Source organism: Chroicocephalus ridibundus, chromosome 1 (assembly GCF_963924245.1).
Source record: "Chroicocephalus ridibundus chromosome 1, bChrRid1.1, whole genome shotgun sequence".
In the NCBI taxonomy this organism is placed as follows: domain Eukaryota; kingdom Metazoa; phylum Chordata; class Aves; order Charadriiformes; family Laridae; genus Chroicocephalus; species Chroicocephalus ridibundus.
The window spans coordinates 183,178,787-183,200,864 of NC_086284.1; the positions used below are offsets into that span (position 1 = coordinate 183,178,787).

The 22,078-nt window shown below is 42.1% G+C and overlaps 1 protein-coding gene across 1 annotated transcript in view; it reads right to left on the bottom strand.

Annotated features, from left to right (window-relative positions):
* The window catches only part of MSRB3 (methionine sulfoxide reductase B3), an 88,516-nt gene that overhangs the window by 62,551 nt on the left and 3,887 nt on the right, over positions 1-22,078 (bottom strand). Inside the window, 1 exon segment of the mRNA XM_063323022.1 lies at positions 5,821-5,947. Coding sequence (XP_063179092.1) covers positions 5,821-5,947 — 127 coding nt within the window.

Below are 22,078 nucleotides of genomic sequence, written 5' to 3' on the forward strand. Positions count from 1 at the left end.
GTTAACTTCCATATCTCGGGTGCCTGACTTCCAGTCCACACTCTCTAGATCTATTCGATGTACCATCAAATTCCAAGCTCGCATGTCCCCTAAGTGATCCCCCGGATCATCTCTTCCATCACTTCCAAACATACTCTCACTGACTTTAGGGTTCACATTTGTACCTTGCACCTTTTCTTGCTTGCCTTCTGTCAGCTTAGCAATATCCTTCCAAAATCTCCTTCCTTTCTGTGTGCTGCCGTCTCTCCCTTACATCATATTCTTGTCTGCAACCTTCATCATATACTCCTCGGAGTAAGGACAAAGACAGGGGTTGCTTTTAATTGAAGGGAAAAAAGTGAAGGCAGTCCTTAAAGGGCTTCTCAAACCTCCTGTTATACACAGAGAGTCTAAGAACTAAGAGAGTAGTTTTTCATGGGAGCCTTTAAAACACAGAAACACAGTTAGTGCTGAAACTTCATCTTTTCCATAGCCAACTTGAGCAGAAAACGCAGTTAAGCCTGAGCTGCAGAGGGCACAGGAATGGAACGCAGGAAATTTATGAGCTCCCAGAATTAAAACATTCCTGCGAGAAAGGTAGAAATGGCTTGTGGTGGGTCCTTTATGGGAGGAGGAAGGGAAAGCAAATGACCTTAAGAGATCTGTCAGGGAACACATTAAGGCACTGGCTGTGTGCATGGTGCTGGGAGCACAAGAAACTTCTCATCATCCTTCTGCTACTCAGTGCCACAGAGTCACTGCGGAGCCTCCACCCAGGCGAGGCAGGGACGAGCACCTCCTGTCTGTTGAGCAGATGAAGGAGAGTGCAAAACTACGCCAGAACGAGGAGATAAAAAGGGGGACAAAATAGGATACAAACCCAAGGGTGCAAACAAAAAGGGTACATTAACCAAGGGTTTCTGGTCTTCTTTATGACCCCAAGTTTTGCAAGCATCAAGCACAATAACAATATTACTCTCAATGAGATATCTACAAACAAATTTCATGCTAAACTGTATTAAATAAGATATTCTAGACTGAATACTATTATAGAAAATAAACATTTGTCAATACAGGACAATTTTTTAAGCAAACACAGCATTGAATGTACTCCCAGTAAGACAACTACACCAAAGTAATTTTTAAAACCCATTTTCAGGCCATTCAAAAAATATGATAATGTTATGCTCTATTATGATAACGCAGCATTCTACTATCATATGACTAGGAGGCAGACATACACACAGACATTTATGTAATAAGTACACATGAACAGCTTTGCATGCTATTTACTAGTGTGCTCACATACTGCTTGTTTTCAAGACTTTTTTCCAGCATTTATCCAATTCCTCATAACTGCTGGGAGGTAGTAAACTAGGTAATTTTTAAGACCGTATTTTAAATTTAAAAATCTAATTTTGTTCCAAGTTGATATTTGCTTCTTCTTTTTTTTTAATTTAGCTTCATAGAAATGAGTTTTAATTTTTGCCCCCTGAACAGTTCTGAGGAACACGTACATCCAGCTGAGACCTTGTATGACATATTTAAACCCAGAGCAAATTTCTACATTCAAGATATAAACCCCAGAAAATACGGATTTATAACGAAAACATTGACAGGCATTTAACCATAGCCATACCGGTGGTTTTTGCTATACAACGTATCAATCTTACTTTTATTTTCTTTCAGACCACGTGAAGAGACATCTGTAATAGTACATCTTTGGTGACACACGTTACGGAAAGCTATGGGAAAGTTGTAACAAACGTTATGGAAATTGTATCTCTGAACATGAAAACATACAATGTGAAACAGTTAGACATACTGAAGTTACACACAGTTTCATAGTAACTACCATACTTTGAACATACCAGACTAGGTCTTGTCCAGACTTTCGTTGTTAAAGCCAGATCTGGCAAACACTAGGCACACAGATCATTTCACTGACGTGAGCAGTTTGAGAGTTCAGAGGGACAAATGCATATGAATAACTGTTTGCAAGATCTGCTCCTAAAAGTAATCCTTTAGGTTAACAGATTACTACTAAAAATCCAATTTTGAGATGCCGTAATTTTTTTGTTCACTAACTATTCGTTTCAATTTTATGGAAAGACACTTAACTGAAACTTGGAATTAACAAAGATTTAATAAAACAAGTTATGAGAAACTATACTGTAGACATTTACTTAATAAAGACTTACACCATATGCCCAGCACCATCTTCATACAGATGTATTGTAATTTAATCTAATCCCAGAAAAGTATGGTTTCCTACTAGTAGTTATTTTAGTAATTAAACACTTCACAACAATTTAATATTATCTAGGACTTTATTATTTCATACAGAAAAAAAAAACCACTAAGTCTACCCTTGTAATTTCTTCATCATTACTTTTACTTAATTTTACAAGCACCATAATTTTCTTTGATCTACAGGAAACGAAAAGCCAAATTATCTCATGCAAAATGTGATGTAAGCAGCATAACATTCACGGTGTTAAAGAAATAAAGGATTTTTTTTTAAGAAATGAGAACCCATAATAATTAAAAGACACAGCAAAGCAAAATAACCTATCTTCTTACTTTATAGCTTGGTGGTCTGCTACAGAAAACATATGTACATGGAATCTGCATAATCATTACTTGTATCAGTTACTTGCTGGTATGCACGAAAGTAGCTGAAGTAGGCTTTACATTAAATTTTTTGGGGGGGTTGTTGTGGTTTTGGTTTGTGGGTTTTTTTAAAGGTTTAATTTCTGTGAACGAAATCCTGGCAGGTGCTGAGTGCATCCTACGTTTCCAAATGTAAATGTAATTCCAAAGAAATTTAGAGAATTCAACTCTAATGAAGCAGGCTCAAGGAGCAACACTCGTACATCACGCTTCGGACACACCGGAGCTGTAATCATTACTGGACATGAAGAAACCTTGAACCAATGTGAAGGCAGTTTGCATACGAGCACAGATTGATGTGATTTTTCTCAATACTCACGCTTTTCTTAGAATACTTGTAAATGTTCGTAAGGTCTCAGGGTGTGCTTTGTGTATGAATGACTCCTAAAGGGGAAGCTTTTCATATAGTGCTAGGCGTGCAAAACAGCATATGCTTAGTGCCATCTGCTGGGAGTGCCTGCTCGTACTCTGACTTTACCATGGCAGCTATTAAAAATGTTATGGGCAAAAAAAGTGCACTAGGTTTGCACACATTGAAACGTTTAGCCCTAGCTTCAGACAAAAAAAAATATTTTTTAAAATACAATTTGGAAGAATAGATCTGCACCACAGGCGCTAATATACAAATGGAGAAAGAGCAAGTAAAAACACTTCACTAGCACGACTGATCCAGTGTAACCAGCACGTGCTTAAAAAATAGTGTTTCAAAGAAGAGACAGACGGTCATCCCTATTCTAAGATACCTCGTAACGTTATTTCATTCATTTATCTTTTGGAAAAAAACCCCACTCATTTCTGATCTACATCTACAACTTTATATTAAATATAAAGTAAATACTGCACTGTATTACTTTGTTGCTTAGAGGAAGGACAGAGGTACCATTCCAAGCACAGAAATTGAAATGATACTTTAATTTGTTGTCCTGCAAATATTTAACTGCATGGAGTTTAAAACTGTGTTTCAAGGCCCGATTTACAGCTGTGCTGGCACTTTGCTCCCTTATGCTGAGAGGGCAGAGGTTCCAGAAGGTTAGAAAATCTCTTTCTGTACGGAATTTGCCTTTCAACCAGAAGACGACCAAACTCTGCACCATTCCAGACTCAGCGGGCACACAGCATGGCGGCGTGGTTGCAGAGCTGCAAATCGCACAGAACCGAGTGGTGGGAAAAGTACTAACTTAAAGTGTTACGTTGTAAAAAAATCGTGAGAACTCGGGGCGTTTTCTGCATGTTCAAAAGTTAAAGTCACAGTGCATTGTGGCATTTAAGCAGATGTTGGCTCTAGATCTCATTCCCATGATTAATTTGATACATGCTATACCACTTACTTGCAACCCCCTCAATACACCACACACAAAAAACCAAACCGAAGGCAAAGCAAGCCTACGTTAATTTATAAGCATCTGGGGAATTTAGATTACTCTTAAAATATGTGAGATATGTGATTGTATATTATTCCACTGTTAGCAGATGAATTTGGGCTTATTTTATACATATATATGTATTAATATATATATTTATATATATGCGCACACGTATATAAAAGAAGTAGCCAGTCAGGGGAACTCAGTCTATTAATGTTTGCACAGTTATAGATCAAAGGCACAGGAATAAAAAGTAGTGTTAAGAGGTTTTTATTCCAAAATGTGACCACTGGATTTTGCCAGAAAAGCAATTTGCCACAATAGCTAACCCAATGCTTCGCAAACAGGTACGCGATAGAAAAAGCCTCCCACGGGCCGTGTTTCTGGCTGACCAACTTTGAGATCTCCTTTTCAGAGCAGGAACAAAATGGCCAGAAGATTGAGCGCCCCCGTTTTAAGGCAGACATCAGCAATACGAGCACGCATCAAAAGGTGCATAATGAGGGCTAAGGAAATTTGCTTACCCTATATTTTTAGGATTTTAAATCTGGCTCAGCAGCAAATATAACAGGAAACCAAGGTCAGGCTGACACAATGTGGGCTATTCTCTCTCTTCCTCAATATGTGTTTGCAGCTCCTATCTAGGTTAATGGGAATTTTGTGCACATGTGGGGGGAAACAGAACACAAATGTTGCAAAAATTGGACTCAGATTTAGTTCAAATAAAATGTAATCAGCTTTAGAAAAATCCATCAGCTTGAAAACTGACGTCTTATCACTGAAAAAATCTTTAAAACATCACCCCCATATGCTTGTTAAGTCCAGATCTGGGAAAAAGTGCTCCTAACATTTTGCACCCTTATGAACTGGTTGTGAGTGTAGTACAAACACCCAAGCTAGTTCTTTTTTGATGCTTCAAACGCTGATCAGCCAGGATTGTATCATTTTTATTTGGGTGTCAAGAAAATCCCTAGTAACCTTCACAATTGACGCAGCACAGCTTTTATTTTCTCCTACATAACCACGCACGCTGACGTTATTATGCAGACATTACAGATATTGTTGCTGTTGAAGTGAAACACGAAATACTCATTAGGTTCAAGGTTTTCATGATATAACGAATTCATGAAGATGGGGTCTTATGGCACCCTTCACAGACCTAATGGCAGAAACTGGACATTATACGAAAACTGCAGCTGCATCTGGGCATTAAATTGCATGTTTCCATTTATTTCTTTAGAGAAGCGTCCCATAACTAAAGAATATGCTGTCAGACAAATGAAAGAATTACATTTTAAATTCTGCACATATTTTGTACGTATTTTTTGGTGCAACATATTTTATTTATAATAAAAATGTAAAAAGGGATACATGGAGTGTAACTATAGTACACTGCTAAAGATTCTGGAAAATATTTTTAAGTTATATGATTTAACAGCAATCCATATGCTAAATTCCGTTATGCATCTTTTAAAAAAATTTTTAAATGGCATTGAACACAACTGATTTTCAGTTTCATTCCACTGTTTGTGGGAAGAATGAGGAAAATAATATAAAATTTGAGAGAGAGAATATGTTGGACAAGGAAGCCGGAGAGCATTTCCGAGCATCCTAAAATCTAGGATATGAAAACCCTCACCCAAGCCAGTGACTTTTACCAGAAAAAAAGCAAACAAACTTCTGGTTCAAAGGAAAATTTAAACAAACCAGAGCAACCCATAGCACACCAGTTTCCTGCAGCAGAGACACCCATTCCTAAAAGGGCCTTCATTACGCATGACACAACAAGCAGCACCCATTCAACCTGAGGGAAGCCCACAGGCTCGCAGGGCCACTGGCTGGCTCTTTGTCACCAAATGCAGCAGGTTGAATGCAGACATCACTGTGATATCCTCACCAACAAAACCAGAGGCAAAGAACAGGGGCAAGAGCTGAGTAGGGAAGAAAAAAAAAAAAAAAAAAAAAGAAAAAAAAAGATGAGAACAAATTAAAACATCAAAAATGTTAAGATACATTCACAGAAAAAACAATGCTTACAATTCTATGAGACCACCACATGGAAGTACAATTCTAAATGCACTTCTTTTCTTAGTAAGTTTAGCCCATTCTGACACACACCCCTAATATTTTGATATATATTACGTAGTATTCAGTGAAACAACTTTCTATGTTACCAAGTGAGAGGGAGGGGTAATTTTCATAGGAAGCATTCACAACAGCTGCTTTAGATACCTAACTTGGAGCAACTCAGGGTGGCAACCTACATGGTCACACAAGTGCAGAGGTTCTAAGGGAGAAACCTCAGGACCTCAGCTAGATAGCAGCAATCCTGCTTTGAACACCCAGGAATGCCCGGCAGATCAAACATGCAGGCTTTTCTATTTATTTTATTGAAAGCAAAATCACACTCTGCAACATTTCTGAAGGGTGAATGCTGGAAACCAGTCATTGCTAAAAATTGTTCTTTTGATGACTTGAGAAACGTGACATTTCATTGTAATAAACTAGCCAGATATCTTAAAACCACAACTTCTTTTTTTTTAAAGGCAGGAAATAATTCGCATTGTAAACTGTCCATGAGATATATTTAAACAATCTTCCGGCCAGTTTAAATATAGCAAACGGAGAGACGGCAGTCGCAAGATTTTATTTTAGAAGGATTTAATGCATGAATACTAATTGTTTCATTTACCCACGTAGGAAAGAGGAAACGCAGCTGCCTTATAGCCCAGCCATTCATAGCCGCTTTGCCTCTTTGCTTCAGAAGATTATGTGGCATCGGGGACCGGAGCCAACCCCCACCAAAATCAGTAACAAAGCTCTCATGGACTCTGGTGGAAGCAGGATTAAGCCCCGGGTGGCTAATGAGCAGAAGGGCAGGACTCCCAGCCTCCTCCCAGCTGCCCTCCTTCTGTTTTTGAATCACAGCAGAAGGGCTGCAGGGTGCTACAGCCCAGAGCCGGGGTTTGTCCCGGGCATTCACCCAGCCGGGGAGAAGCTGAGCACGGTCCCATCCTGAAGAACAAGCACACAGCGCCCAGCCCTGCATGGTACCAAACTGCTCTGGAGCGTGTCTGATGGAAACGTGCCCGCGTTAACGTGCCTGAGCTCTGCCTTCTCACAGCGCCTCTGTGCTGCTGACGAGCGGCGGCCCGCGGGGGACAGCGGGGGGTGTGCGGCGGGGGGAAAGTGGGCGCCGGGCGGCCCGAGAGAGCCACTTCGCAGAAACGCACATGTCATTGCCAAGAGTGACTGCAGAGATGCTCTTAAACGAAAGGCGAATAAACCCCCTCCCGAGCGGACTCCCGGCTAACGAAAGACGCGGGGTCCGCAGGTAGCGCGGAGGGGGCTGCCCCGCGGGGAACCGCCCGCCCCCCCGCCGCTCTCCGCGCCCCGGCGGCGGGCGAAGGGCGGACAAAGCCCCGCTCCGGCGGCGGCGGCACCGGGCGGCCCCCGCTCGCCCCCGCCGGCGCCGCCTGGCGGCCCCGGCCCCGCACCGCTGGGGTGCCCCGGCCGCGGGGGCGCAGCCTTCCACGAGCCCCCCCCAAAACCCTCGTCGGCGTGACTGCGCGGAGCGGCTGTTCCAGAGCAGGAGCCCCGACAGCCGTTCTGGGGGTCCACGCCGTGGCACCTTCCCCGCCTGCATCCCGCAGCCCACAGACACGTTCCTCCGTGGTCCTGGAGCGACCTCCCACACCAACACCGCTTCCCTGCTCCCCTCCGTCAGGACCCTAAATCCCGCAAGTGTAAACAGTTTAAAGGAAATTGTTTGAAATTCCCGAGGACTGCAAAATAGATCCCGACCTCTTGAAAATGTCAAGTATTTCAGCGTTCACCAAAATGTTGTTATTTAGTCTCAAGTATTCATAAAGACTCAGAGGATATATAAGTCCTGAAAGCCCAATAAAACATAACTGAGCATTCATGAAAGTATTTTATTGCAGTTAGCATTTTATTCTTTTATTGCTGACGTTTTGATTGCTATTTTTATTTACTCTGTACGCTACAGAGATGCCCAGTAACTTGAAGTAAGAGGGGAGCTCCCAGTGCCCGGTACCGTGGGCACACAAACACCAGCCTTGCCACAGGGTGCTTACGGACCAGGGTTAAGAACCGCTTGTAAAGAACCAGTAAAGAGAAGAGCAAAGTCAATTCTCCCCGCAATTAATGCATTTGGTTTGGAGGTGCTTCACACACCTGTCTGCACAGGCACAGAGAACAGGCTGATGGAGAATGACAGTAATGTCATTGCGACAGGTTAAGATCTTTCCCCTGCTCTTACTGCAGCAGACGCAAGCTTGGCCAGAGCCTTCAGCAGGTTCAGGAACTGGGTCTGTGCCTCAAGTTTACCAAATGGGAACAGCCAGAGCACGACAAGAAACATGGGAGGAAAACACCATCCTGGAAATATCATTACAGGTGGTTTAAACTCCTGTGCTGTGCACACCCAGACCTTTCCAGGTTAAGCAAAGACCCCGTGCTGGTGCTGGAGGTGCTACCTCAGCCCTGAGGGGACATAGCCATGCCGGCACAGCACCCCACTGTATACATCACTTTTATACATCACTACTACTTCTGGGGTTTTGGTGGGTTGGTGGTTTTGGTGTTTGTTTTTTTTTTTTTTAAACACATGGTGCTTGCTACACTGCCTGCAACACCCAGGACACCGCTGGCTCCTCCACAGTTGTCCCCCAGTGTCACCAGACCTCTTGGAGCCCCTTCACCACACTTCACTCTTTAACCTAGCACAACGTGGGCCAGCATGGATCTCTCATCTCTCTGGCTCTCGTAAGATGGACACTATTCTCAGAGGTAGCCTGTAAATCTTACAAATATAGATCAGACAAATATAGCAGTAACAGCATCACTGGGTGGGCTTCAGGAGCCTTTTGCTAGGATGATACACATTGTAACTCCAGGAAAGCCTTCCTTTTAGGATGTTGACATATGTTAAAGTACTGCCAGCTTTCAAGAGATTCTATACTGTCAATTGCAAAATAATTGCCCCAAAGCAAACATGATTTGTTAGAAAGTAACATAGGGGGTCTGTCAAATTTGTCCTTCGGAAATTAAGAACTTTGTACCTACTCAGGTTATGTTTTCTCAACCTCTATCTGCAACTAGAGAAATTTCTTTGGAAGAGGGACAACTTGAGAGATTAAATTCTGATATTATCACATCTTGCTGTTAAGACCTGTAAGGAAAACATCAAGGGTCTCGGGAGCTGATAACATTGGTTTAAGTTTTTCCATATTCAGTGTTTTTCCTGACAACTCAGGTCCGGAATTCCTAAAATTACGTGGGAGTCCCAGCTCTCACAAGGAAAATGCAAAGTTTTAGCCCTTTACTAGTAAATTAAAAAATAACACAAATTCTTAAGGGAACTGTCTTTTTTTTTCTTGCCCCAATAATGAGACCTTCATGGTGTGAGGCTTCTACTTTTTTTTTTTTTTCCACCCCAATTTCCCCACCCCCACCCCCAAGTCTCCGGCCCCATTTTGAGGGCAGGAAACAATTAGAGATAGGTACACACTAGCCAAAGAGCCAGGCTCTTATGTCAGGAATTTCTATGTCACTGGAAAAAGCACAAGAGGAAAAATACTGCCACACTGGAGAAACCCAAACAGCCAGAAGTTAGAAGACAGTAAAGGCCTGTGAGTCTTCTATACTCAAGTGTTACATTAACAGTTTAATTTTAATTACTATTTGTTTTGTTAAGTTTCTCCAGTCCAGCAATAAGTTCAAACAGTTGTTTTGCAAAGGTTTTATTTATTTAATTATTTTGACATAAATCAAACTATAACCAAGTGTTTCACTGATAAACCTTAGAGGAATATTTAATGTATACATTTATTCCAGCTTTAGCATTTGGATTTATTTTTTTATTTGGCTTTTGCTCACCTAAAGCTGCTGCCAGTCAGACTCAGCAGACAGAACAGAGCAACCACGGGGCACTGCAGGAACAGAAAGTGCAGCCTAGAGAGAACTGCATGAGCAGGAATTTCAGTGTATCATGGATTTCTGTGTCTAAACAGTTATCTACTCCCTAGACATTTTCCCGTGACACATTCTCTCCTAACACCAAAGGCCTCGGTCTCTCCTGCTCCCCACATTGCACTTGGTAGTTTTTAGGGACTTTACTGTTTGTGGTATGTTAGGTTAGCCATGGTGTGTGCTAAGGGGAGGGGGTAGGGTAAAGGCAATGTTTAATAGCTTATAAGGAGATGTTTAATGGGGTCTGATCCAATAACCATCACTGAGCTCCCAGCTGCGGCAGGAGACTGGACCGCCGGAAAAGTTCTCAGCAGGGGCATGAGGACTGCTGGTTATTTATCAGAGAAAGAAGGGAAGAGTTCCGGTTCCCCCTTGTGATCCAAGAAGATATCTGATCCTGAAACTAGCACCCTTTGCAGTGCACTAAGCTTTCTCCTCACACACATACACACAGCACTGCCTGGGCTACGCATCCCTTCTGTCCTGCCCTCCCAACAGCCTGCTAGAACAACAAGCCTTCAGCCCTCAAAACCCACATACCCCGTGAATAGGCATTTGTGCTTTATAATTATATTTTTAGACAACTGCATGCTTCAACGCATTGTACTGCATTTGAAGCGTTCGGCATGAATTTGTAATTTGTAAAGGTAATTGACAAAACCTTTGGAAATTCACTTTTAATGAGAGATTTTAGGCTCTGGATTTCCACGTGTTTGTACATCCATTGATAATGCAAACAAGGTGTCTTCACAATTTTGTGATCTGCTATTAAAATACCTTGCAAAAGCTCACTATCTGATGAGAGTAAAATACTTTCATCATTAACAGCTAACAACGTGCAGCCAAACATCATAAAGATAATTACAAATATAAGCTTCTCAAAGGTTTATCAAAGAGGCACAAAACACTTTAAAAAAAAAACCACCAAACTTAATTGTGTTAGCCTTACGGGTCTACAAAAGAACTGTAGCATTTAACTTGCACTCCCGTCTGCATACACTTTTATACTTTTTTCTCCTCCTCATACAATACTAGCTTCTCAGTTACAGCCACAGAAGTCAGAAGTATTAGACCTGAATTCCCACTTCACTTTTTACACTCTCAATTAAAGCATGTTCTCCATAGCTGTTTGTGCTGGAATGTGCAAACTGAATGGCAATCCAGTCTACTTTTAGGAAGTTTACATTGTGCCCTGATAAAAAGAGGTAATTACTGCCATACCTCATAATATTTGAGAGGAAAACCAGGAAACGTCAAGCTTTAAACTTGAAGTTAGTACTACCATTAGAAAGGAGCATAAACAGTGAAGTTACAACCTTTTTGCTTTCTTGAATTTTACATATTCTCTTACACTGGATTTTGTTTTTACACCCTTCCCATAGGAAATGAGTGTATTTATCATAGAAATCCAAACCTAAAACATACACCTTTCTGCAATACAGAACCTGCAGTCTGACACATGAGAGATTTTCAAATACCAGTTTGGCTAGCACATCATTTAGGATACTGTCAGATTCACCTACAGATGCTTTAATGGCCCTTACTTACAGGAATGACCATTTGCAGCAGAAACAGGAAAGTGCTTAACAGAGGAGTATATTCAATGTCTCACGACATGAAGTGCAGTATCAGCAGGCAGGGCTGGGGCGGGTGTGTGTGCACCTGCCCGGGCACACCAAGCACAGCATCCGCCGTGGCTGATCAAGCTGGAAGGGGCTCAGCAGGCAACCCCTGAGCCCCACGGCTTCCTCACCATGCCCACATGCCAGCCCTCTTCATCACACGAATCATAGAATCACCTAGGTTGGAAGGGACCTCACAGATCATCGAGTCCAACCATCAACCTAACTCTGACAAAAACCACCACTAAACCATATCTCTAAGCACCACATCTACCCATCTTTTACACACCTCCAGGGATGGTGACTCAACCACTTCTCTGGGCAGCCCGTACCAATGCTTCACAACCCCTTCTGTGAAGAAATTTTTCCTAATATCCAGTCTAAACCTCTCCTGGTGCAACTTGAGGCCGTTTCCTCTTGTTCTATCGCCTGTTACTTGGGAGAAGAGACCGACCCCCACCTCGCTACAGCTTCCTTTCAGGCAGTTGTAGAGAGCGATAAGGTCTCCCCTCAGCCTCCTTTTCTCCAGGATAAACAACCCCAGCTCCCTCAGCCACTCCTCACAAGACTTGTGCTCCAGACCCTTCACCCCTCATGAAGTGGGATAATATGGCCTAGTCTATTAATGATATTGGTTGTATCTTTTTCATATTCTAGCTGGGAAGCTTCAGTAGCAATATCTTCTATATTCATCATTTTAACAGCTGGAGTGGGGGAGGAAGAAGAGAAGTCTTGAGGTTGAGATCAGACAAAGAAATAGAAGAAAGCAGGAAAAACAGATGAGGAGGGATCAGACAGCATGGAAGCACTGCTCTCCCTATAGCAGGAACGTATATACTCTCACCTGCTCCCCCTGAGTCCCACTCTGTGATATACAGTGACAAGCAAAGCCTTAGGGACTAATCACCCTCCATATTCCATCCTTAGGCTGCGTATAAGCCTCCCACTGAGGTGAATCAGAGATCTTTTTAGGAGTGCAGCCTTTAGTCCGAGTTTTATTAGCCAAACTTTGCTCCTCCATCTAAGAGAGATGAGATTTCCACAACAGATTTTTAGATTATCGCGCAGGCTAAGCTGATTATCTTTCCGCTAAAACAACCATTAAAATCTTGGAAAATAAGCCAGATTCTGAAACCTTAGCACACAGTTCAGGATAATTTCACTGACTTCCATTGTTGAGAAAAAAATATGCTAAGTAAGGAGGTAGAGCTCAGTATGTCTGTGAGTTTACGTTTATATTAGAACAGTTATCCAGAATAGAAGAACTATTTATACTTAGAAAAACACTACATCTGAGCAGAGAACAAAGAGCTAAATTGAGCTAACATTCTCTCTATCGTCAGCTGCCAAAGATGGGAAGCTCTCAATCCCTTACAGGAATACCCCATTTTGTATGCTGGACTGGCCACTGCATTGCTTCTCTCTCCAGCTAGTGAAAAACCAGTTTGACAACAAAGAGGCTGGTGTAACTAAAGCCCAGAGGTGTGTCCGGGGGCCTGAGATAACTGAGAGGATAGTCAAAACAAAAGGGTTTTCAAAGGTTGTACCCTCCTAAAAAGTGAGAAAGGGAAAAGCGCATTAATGCCTCCCTGTTCTGCAACTGCTCCCATGAAAGGGAGAACTGCGAGCCTGAATTCTCCTTATTTTACTACATAACGTTTATACACCGCAGGGCAGTGGTACTGTTCCCCTCTGAACAGCCAAAGGACATGGCTCATACAGTGGTGATGAAGAGGACACCTGTGCTACACTGAGTACAAGGGGAGGAGGGGGTTAATTAATTCTCCTTTAAGTAACACAGAAGAGGATCCTTGCTCCAGGGACTCTGGCTTGGTCTTTACGGAGGGGTGTAAAATGGAAGGAGATTTCATTAGTGTAGAGACGAAACACTGCAAGCCTTGTGGGCAACGGATGAAACTGCAAAGAGATAAGACAAAGCAGAGAGATCCCAAGGAGAGGAAGAGACAAGACAAGTAAGGAGTCCCAAGCCTGGGACAAAAGAGCATCCTTGGATAAGGGCCGAAACCAGCGAGGCCCTGAGCCTTGCAAGCACTCGCACATCTGTCATTTGCAGACCGTTTCCCAATAGTTATGACTGGCAATACTTCCCAAAGGAGAATAAATATAGGTCAATTGGGATTTCCCCCCGCCACCCCCCCCCCGCCCCACCCATTCCTCCTCCTCCCAGAGCTGATGCACCAAAATAGCACTGAGCTGCACTTTCATTTTCCCTGACTTGGTGGCCTGCCAACATACAGCCCATTCCTTTTACGGCAGTGAGTTTATAACTGCAATGGTCATAAACTATTCTTAAATGGGTCTTTTCTGAGAATCACGATCCTTTCAACATCTTGAAAAATATCTAATCTTTTCCATTCCAGGCAGTCGTCTCCAGTGCAGTGGTGAAGATTTAATTGCTTCTGGTGCTCAGATGATGAGATACAAGCGTTCTGGAAATAACCTTTTAATTTAACAATTCCTACTGGCAAGCCTGAAAGCTTTTTGCGCTGCTCACCAATAAAGAAATCATCTTCAGTACTAAAAGAAAAAACAAAGTTTAAAAACTTCTGTGTTACTGCTGTGGATGGAGCTACCCTAGCACTGAAGACATGATACCTATTTTTACTACCAGGTCGATTTGAGTAGGTATGCTCTCCCTCTCCGCCAATATTTGCCCTGTCAAGCTTACCAAGGCAGAGCTAGCAAATTTTCTATTCTCTCTGTTTTTAATTCAGGACAAATCCCATACATCATTTATCAGAAGGTGAAACACAACTTTATTTTTTAGCAGTGAACAGAAGCCTTTCCACAGGAATTTCTATTCTGCTTTTCTGAAACAACTTTGTACTAGTTTTTACTTCTCAAAGAAAAAAAAAAAAAAAGACTAATTTTGAAGACTAAACAAATACATCATTTGGAATTGGAGTTCTTTTAAATTGTGTTACACAGTGCTCCGTACCTGAGTGGACTTCTTCCTCGGCTTACAAAGCTTATTTGCCTGGCTAACGATACACAATAGATATGTGATACCGGCCATTCCTCTTAGGTAGAATATCTCATAAAAATGAAGCAAAGAGAAAGCCTCCAGCTGAGAAATGGTATGACTTAACAGGACTTCCAACCTTAAACATCAAAAACTCTTGAAAAGAGCATTCTCTCACTTGTCCTAAAACGAGACAGACAAGTGGAACCCTGCCCTGCAGTAGTTTGCTGAGCGCAGAGGGGCTGCAGTGCGGGAGGGGTGACGGAAGCTGCCTTTTCTGCTGCACGAAGAAGCTGAATCCTGAAACACCGCAGATGAGCTGCATTTGATGACCCTGTTTTATGAGGCACTGTAAGGAAACGTAGAAATGACACTTACTAGTCCACTGAAGGAGACAAGGTCCCCGAACACATCAGAGCTAAAGACAATGGTGATTTCAGTCATGGCTTTGGCCTCCTATTTAATGACTTCTCAGAGTAAAATCTGTATCAGGGAATAAAAAAACCCAAAGAAACAATGCTCCCTGCCACAGCAGGGAGCCGCGGGGTGAAATGCCGCGGGGTTATTACTGTGTATATAAGAAATTACCAATCAGTGAGTCTACAGTCAGCAGGTTTTTAAGATATTTAAAACTCTTTTAATTGAAAAAGTGGTTGGTGCTAATATCTATCTACATTTACAGACACATAATGTGCATATAAACTACTAGAGAAATAAAGTTCTACTGCAAAAGACCCCTATCCTGACATCAGCCTGTGACATTTCATTCAGCATTCAATTCTTCAGCACAAACCATTTGAAAGCTGAATTATCTCCCTGCGTTTTTATAATTTACTACATGAGAAAATAACTTTTTTTAGATCAGACTGTGAATGAGACCTAAGTATTGTCTCATATTTTGTAAAAAAGCTTGTAAGTAAGGCATGGGGTTTATAAAATTTAGTTATGATCTCTCTGTTAGCTGGCATAACTGCATTTCAGACCAATTCGGGTTGGTTGTTTCTTTTTTTATCATCTCAGCTACTAGAAAAGCATTTCGAGTCAAAGATATCATAGCTGCCAATCTCTCCCCAGCAGTCTCCCTTACATGGAAATTTTCTACGTGGCTTTCTCTAAAAGCCAATACCGCTCATCACCACAGAGAGGAGCCACGTCCCTTTCATAAAATTAGATATTGCTCATGGGTTATCCTTCAAGCAACAGCCTTCAAATAACATCCTCAGCACACAGAAGTCTATGCATATGTCAACAGAATAAAAGCACTCTTTAAAAATATACCTTTGATCACCTAGATTGTGTCATGATGGTATGCGGAGCAGCCTTATGAATATACAAGAAAGCCTCAGCCTTTTATCCAAAAATAGTTTAAAAAAATTATAGCATGAAGAAATTCTCATACTGCACAAAAAAAAAAACATTAAAAAATGTCTCACACACTGTAATGGTAACATTAACCATCCTGAAACCAAAGAACTTTTATGCAGTTGAAAATAAAAATAACTAAAAGAACAACTAATGCATACCAAAATAAAATTCCATCAAGTCAAACAGAAACTCATAAGTCTTCCCTAGTCAGAGATGTACTTTTATTTTTATGAATATCAGTGAGAAGACACTACAGCAAATAAGGAAAGAGTATTTATCTTTATGCTTTAAATATTCTTCGCACTTACAGCACAATCAGATGAGTTAATACTGAATGTCAATGACTGAAAAGTGAGAGAGAAAACTATTTCTGTCCTAACAGCAATAAATTTGATTCAAATATAAAGACTATTTGATTTTAAACCACTGCCCAAGGTGGATTAATTTAACTAATACTTCTATTTAAATTTCTGTAACACCATTTTCTTAAAACAAATCTTCACTTGGTTAGGCTATCATTAAGTATGTTGATTAGCAAGAAATATATAACTTTACAGGAAACTTTCTGCCACTATTTAATAACCAGTATTATATGTACATCTACCTGTCTTTAGGCAATTACTGGGAGAAAAACATTTATTCAGGACTCTTTTTCATTCTTACAAGAGAAAATGTCTGAAGACAAACTTTTTAAAACGGAAAATGTTACTTGGAATTTGTGTGGCTGAATTCCGATTTTCATTCCAGTGCAACAAACAGCATTTTGGGTTTTTTAATTAGCTAAATATATTTACACTGGAAGCAGGGCACAAGCATCTCCACCTCTAGGCATCCTAAAGCTATTTTTCAATTAATGAACAAAAGAAGTATTAATTCTAGCTAAATGAATTACTTTAAAACCTGCTTTGATTATTTCCCTTCTCTTTAATTCTCTCTCAAATGCCCAGAATGTGAAGGTGTCTCTTCCGCCTCTTTTAATTGACTGAAGATATTAAATCTTACAGCTTTTTCAATTCACATTTCCCAACCCTGAATGCATTCAAAAGACAACAACACTCATCCTATACCTGCCAGCTGGACTTGTAGCCAACAGTAACCATGCAAAACATTTCTGCGCAGCAAGAAGTACCTACCTTTGGGAAACAAACAGAAATAATTTCTCCTGTTTTGTTAAGAGTGAGCGTATGACACGGCTAATATTGGAGTTATCTCCAGGGTCAGTTCCCGCTGCCTCAGCTGTGAGCCACCTGCGGGCAGGGGCGATGCTGCCTGCTGATGCCAGGGCCGGCAGCAGCCCCGCAGTCCTGCCAGAGCCCCCCAAATGCACATGCCGGGGCTGGCAGCAGCCCTGCAGTCCTGCCGGAGACCCCCTAAGTTTACACACCGGGGCCGGGAGCAGCCCTGCAGTCCTGCTGGAGTCCCCCCAGATCCACACACCAGGGCTGGCAGCAGCCCCACGGTCCTTCTGGAGACCCCCAAATGCACATACCAGGGCTGGCAGCAGCCCCACAGTCCTGCCAGAGCCCCCCGAGATGTACACTCCAGGGCTGGCAGCAGCCCCGCAGAGCCAGAGCCCCCCCCAAAAGCAGAGGCCAGGGCTGCGGGTGCCCACAGAGCTGGCTCACAGGGCAGACACACCGCTCAGTTCACCTCTTGTTTTGGAGGGTTACGGGGGAATCAATGCAGCTGCCAAGTTCATTCTCCTCTTCCCTCGGCCTTTTGTTAGTCTCAAGGCTTTGTAGTTCAGCTTCCCATCTGGTTCAATATTCTAAGATAAATTTGGATGTTTTCTTTGCATAATCTGTTCTTAAAAGTGACATCTGTTCCACTTCCTTCAGCAGAGGCACCTGCAGGCAGCCCCCGTCCTGCCAAAGCCTGCTGTCAGGAACTTCATTAAGCCTTGCCCCAAAATACAGTTTGTTTCTGTCCTACTTGGACTTGCACTCCAAAAAAGGAAATCCTACACTTAAAACATCAGGAGTCCCTCATTCCCCTCTTGGTCCTGACATTTCACACTGCTCTCACCAACACATGAGAAATTCCTCAGCGACTCAGACGTTCCCCCCACGGTATCCCCAGTCCCCAGCACAGGACCCTTCTCCTCCCAGTGCCGAGCGCGCAAGCCTCCAGCACCCTTTATCAAAATAAAACGAACAAAGGACATACTAGTTCTATGTCCACCTTTAGGTTCTTTGCAACAATAATTACTGCTTAGAATTCTGATATATTTGTTCGGTATGTTATTTTTATAGCATTGGTATATTTGTACAGAAAAATGCTCACTCTCTTACATTTATGTGTGTACTTAGATATTCAGAGAAAGAACTTATCTAGATGTCTGGAAATTTTATGTAGTTGCTAGGCAAAACAAATAAGACCATTAATAAACCATAAGCTATGAGCAGTCAAGCCCATCTGCAAATTTTGCTATTTCACTATTTGTAACCCAATACAAAGAAAGCAACACACACAATAGATTAGCAGGTAGGAAATAGGTTGATTGCCCCATATACTTCCATGGCAGTATTTAAGAAACAACAAAGGTAATCATATGAAATAGTTGCAGTGACTCATTTCAAACCATTGAAATCTGTGGCACAGACCTTCCCCTGCAGACAAACTGTCAGTGGAGCACAACAGTCCCTCGGATCTGTAATGAACTATCTTTTCAATGAAGCTGCTGAAGCTGCCTTTTTTTTTTTCTGAGAGGGAGAGAACTTTACCAAAATCTTTCAAGCTTTCCTTCTCGCTCCTAGGAACTCACTTCAGGTGCTATCAACTGACCACCAGAAATTAGACACGTTGATGTTGAATCACTGTATTCCCAGATGACGGAGCTAACTTCTGTGTCTGCCACCTTCATCTGAGGTTGCTCTTCCTCCTCCAACAGGTCAGGAAATTCATCCTACAGTGTTTGGGAAACAAGCTGGGGTTTGTTGGAAAGGAGCAAGCACCTTGAAGGATTTTTAAAAGGCTTTTGCCTTTCCAAAAGCTCAGGAGTAAGCTCACAATGTCCATTTTTAAAAAGGGAGAAAAGAGCAACTGGTGAACTACACAGCCATAAGCCTAATTTCAACACCCAGAAAGCTTTTGAAACAAATCACTAAGCAATCCATAAACAGGCAACTGAAAATTAGAAAGCAATAAGCTGCCAAGATTGACTTGCCAAAATCTAACTCCATCAACCAACATATTTTCCTTCTTTCCTTCTATTTTAGAAGCAGGAGGAAAGCAGTAAAACCAACAGATCTCAAATATAAAATACTTTTTGACAGAGTGAACTGGAAAAGCACCTTCTGGATCAAGGTCCTACAACACGGGTACAGAGAGCTGCTTGAAAAAACACACTCATTCAGCACTTCTCCTACTGACATGGGTCAAAACCCAGCAAAACCCAAACTCAAACTGCAGCAACACCAACCTACAAGGACTATGAAGGATTCTAAAGAGCTGAGCAGAACTCAAGATGGTCTTAACAAATTGGAGAAACGGTCAAAAATCAGTAAGATGAAATTCAATTCAGCCAAGTACAAAGAACCACATGTGAACTTCAAATGAAATCCTCAAATGCACAAAACCAAAAGGAAGGATACCAGACCAGCAGCAGTACTGCAGAAAAGAATGTCAAGGTTACAGTGACAAAAATTTGAGCCAACAGTGTCAAACTATTAAAAAAAAAAAAAAAAAGCAAATTACATTCTGGAGTTTATTACAGAGAGAAGCATAATACATAATAGCGGGGGCTGGGGAGGAATCTGCTCCTCAGCAGCAGTGAGGTATCAGCTAGATATCCTCCTGGTTTGGGGTGTAGGACAGAGACAAGTGAGGAAAGTCTAGAGGAGAAACTGAAAAAGAGAGTAGTTCAGAAAACCAAATCCCCACAAAATTTTTTTAAGAACTTAGTTTGTTTAGTCTACAAGAGTGACTGTGGAGATGGGATAATGCTCTGAAAACCTGCATCTTGTCTTAAACAGCATTACATCACTCAGCTACTACACTGTCTATATTACTGTCATAGTTATTACTGGGCTGTCGTTAGACAAAAACGCACTACTCTGTAATTTATATGTAACAGAGCAGCAAAAAAGGCTTGTTTTCCCCCAGACAGTTACTGCATTTCACATTTTCAAGGGCTTCACAGGCAGAGTCTTAGGGTCTTGCAAAGTATCTGCTGTAATCCTTCCCCATGTGCTTCAACGACCACTAAAATAGTTTGGTACAACCCAGCACCCTATCAAGCTCAGAAGCGAGTAGCAAAGCTGCCTTGTGGTTTCGGATGAGAGATGCCAGGTTCTATAGAAGATTAGAAACCAGCAGCATCTGGTGGGTCCCTTCCTGGGTGAGCCACTGATTTGCTACACAAGTTGGTGGAGATCTTGTCCCTTATGCGTGCTTGCTTTTAAGTAAAAGCAAGAGCACGCAGAAAAAATGTGCAGACAATTCAATTTGGTTTCTCTTATGAAAAGAGATGTTAAAAGGTGTGCTGTCAGCACAGAGTATTTTTCCACTGTATATACAAAGACCTAATGAAACACTGATTTTAATCCTGAAAAAACAATAGGAAAAATTGAGGATACAGTCTAAAAGTGCGGTTCCCACAGCAAGCAGTGAAATACTAAGGCTTTGACCAACAGGGCCAATTTTCTTTTTCTGCAGTCATTCAAAAGCAGAAATGACAAAGCTATAGAAAACCCTAATCACTTTATTTGTGGAGTTTCTGAATTTGCATCTCAGGGCTTTAACTTCACACAGCTGGCTGATCCACCTCAACTTTTCCACCAGTTGCCAGGCTGACAGCCTATACATCTGTTCCTGTCCTACCCCCTTTCTCTCCCTCAAACTCGTGCTATGGCTACTGACAGTGCCGTTGGCGTGAAGGGGTAGAAGCCTGACCAATCTGACTTGCAAGCCTTGGTTTTGGCATCATTCAGGCTATCACTTACTAGTACAACTTCGACCTGAACTGAGTATAAGCTGTGGCTGCTCATCATCAGGACATGTAAAGAGAGACCTGCATTGGTTTCATGTTTAACTTCAAGCTTCCTTCCAGCAGCAGGATGGTGACAATCTGGCCCAGGTGGCAAAGCCTGCTTGTACAAACTTAACCATTTTTCTTAGCCGATTTGAGCAAGTACAGTAACTTTACACTAAACCAACACTTGCTCTTGAACCAGCTGCAGGAAACCCAAGGCCAGACTGACCATGCTGCCAAACACCCGCCGCACGCACTGAAAGGGACATCCATGCGGCTCTCACCCAGCCAACCCACCGCTCAGGTCCTCCTGTGGTGGTTAAAATCACCTACACTCCATGCGTGCAGCTGGAGGCACAGCCTCCCCCATGGATTTCCCCCGAGAACAGAGAGGAACAAGAACAGGGCAATCCCTCAGCCAGACCAAACGCTTTCTGAGCTGTTTTCTTTTGGCTGGCACAGATCACTTCCCCAGGAAGCTGCTAAGGTTCCTTGTGTTTTGGTTGTTTTCCATTTTCATTGTGCGGTCGGAGTGAAAGTGGTGGCATTTGGCAGCTACTTTCCATCAGCGCTATTGTTGTTGCCTGGTAGTGGGGATTTTTTTTCCATCAGGTGAAACGCAAAGGCATTGTCCCTGTTTGGAAGCACACAGTGTTAAAGAGACCCCTGGGGAAATACTTCCAAATGCCACGCACGACATTACTCTTAAGATTTCTTGGATGTGGTAACACTTCCCAACAAAACAATGCGTTAGCACACCATGTACGTTTTGCTAAGCTGCTGCTCACATTTCAAAGAAATCATTAATCACGACATTCGGATGCTACTGAAAGGAAAGAGCGAACTGGGGAGCTCTGCAGAAGTCCCGTCCTTAGACTTCGTCTGGGGAACGCTCAAAAACTGAATCACGTTTAAATGCAAAACTTACTGGAAAGATCATTTCCACTGCTCAGCCTAAAAAAAGAAGTTCTTATGCTATTAATCATATTACAAAACAATGCTGAACTATAACTTAAGTCCGTGAAGACCGCAAAACCGTGTTAGCACCTTATAAGTTTAAGCATTGTTCTTGCCTATTTTGGGCTAGTGTCGTTCAATTCCTCAGGTCTTAAAGTCCTTACTGAGA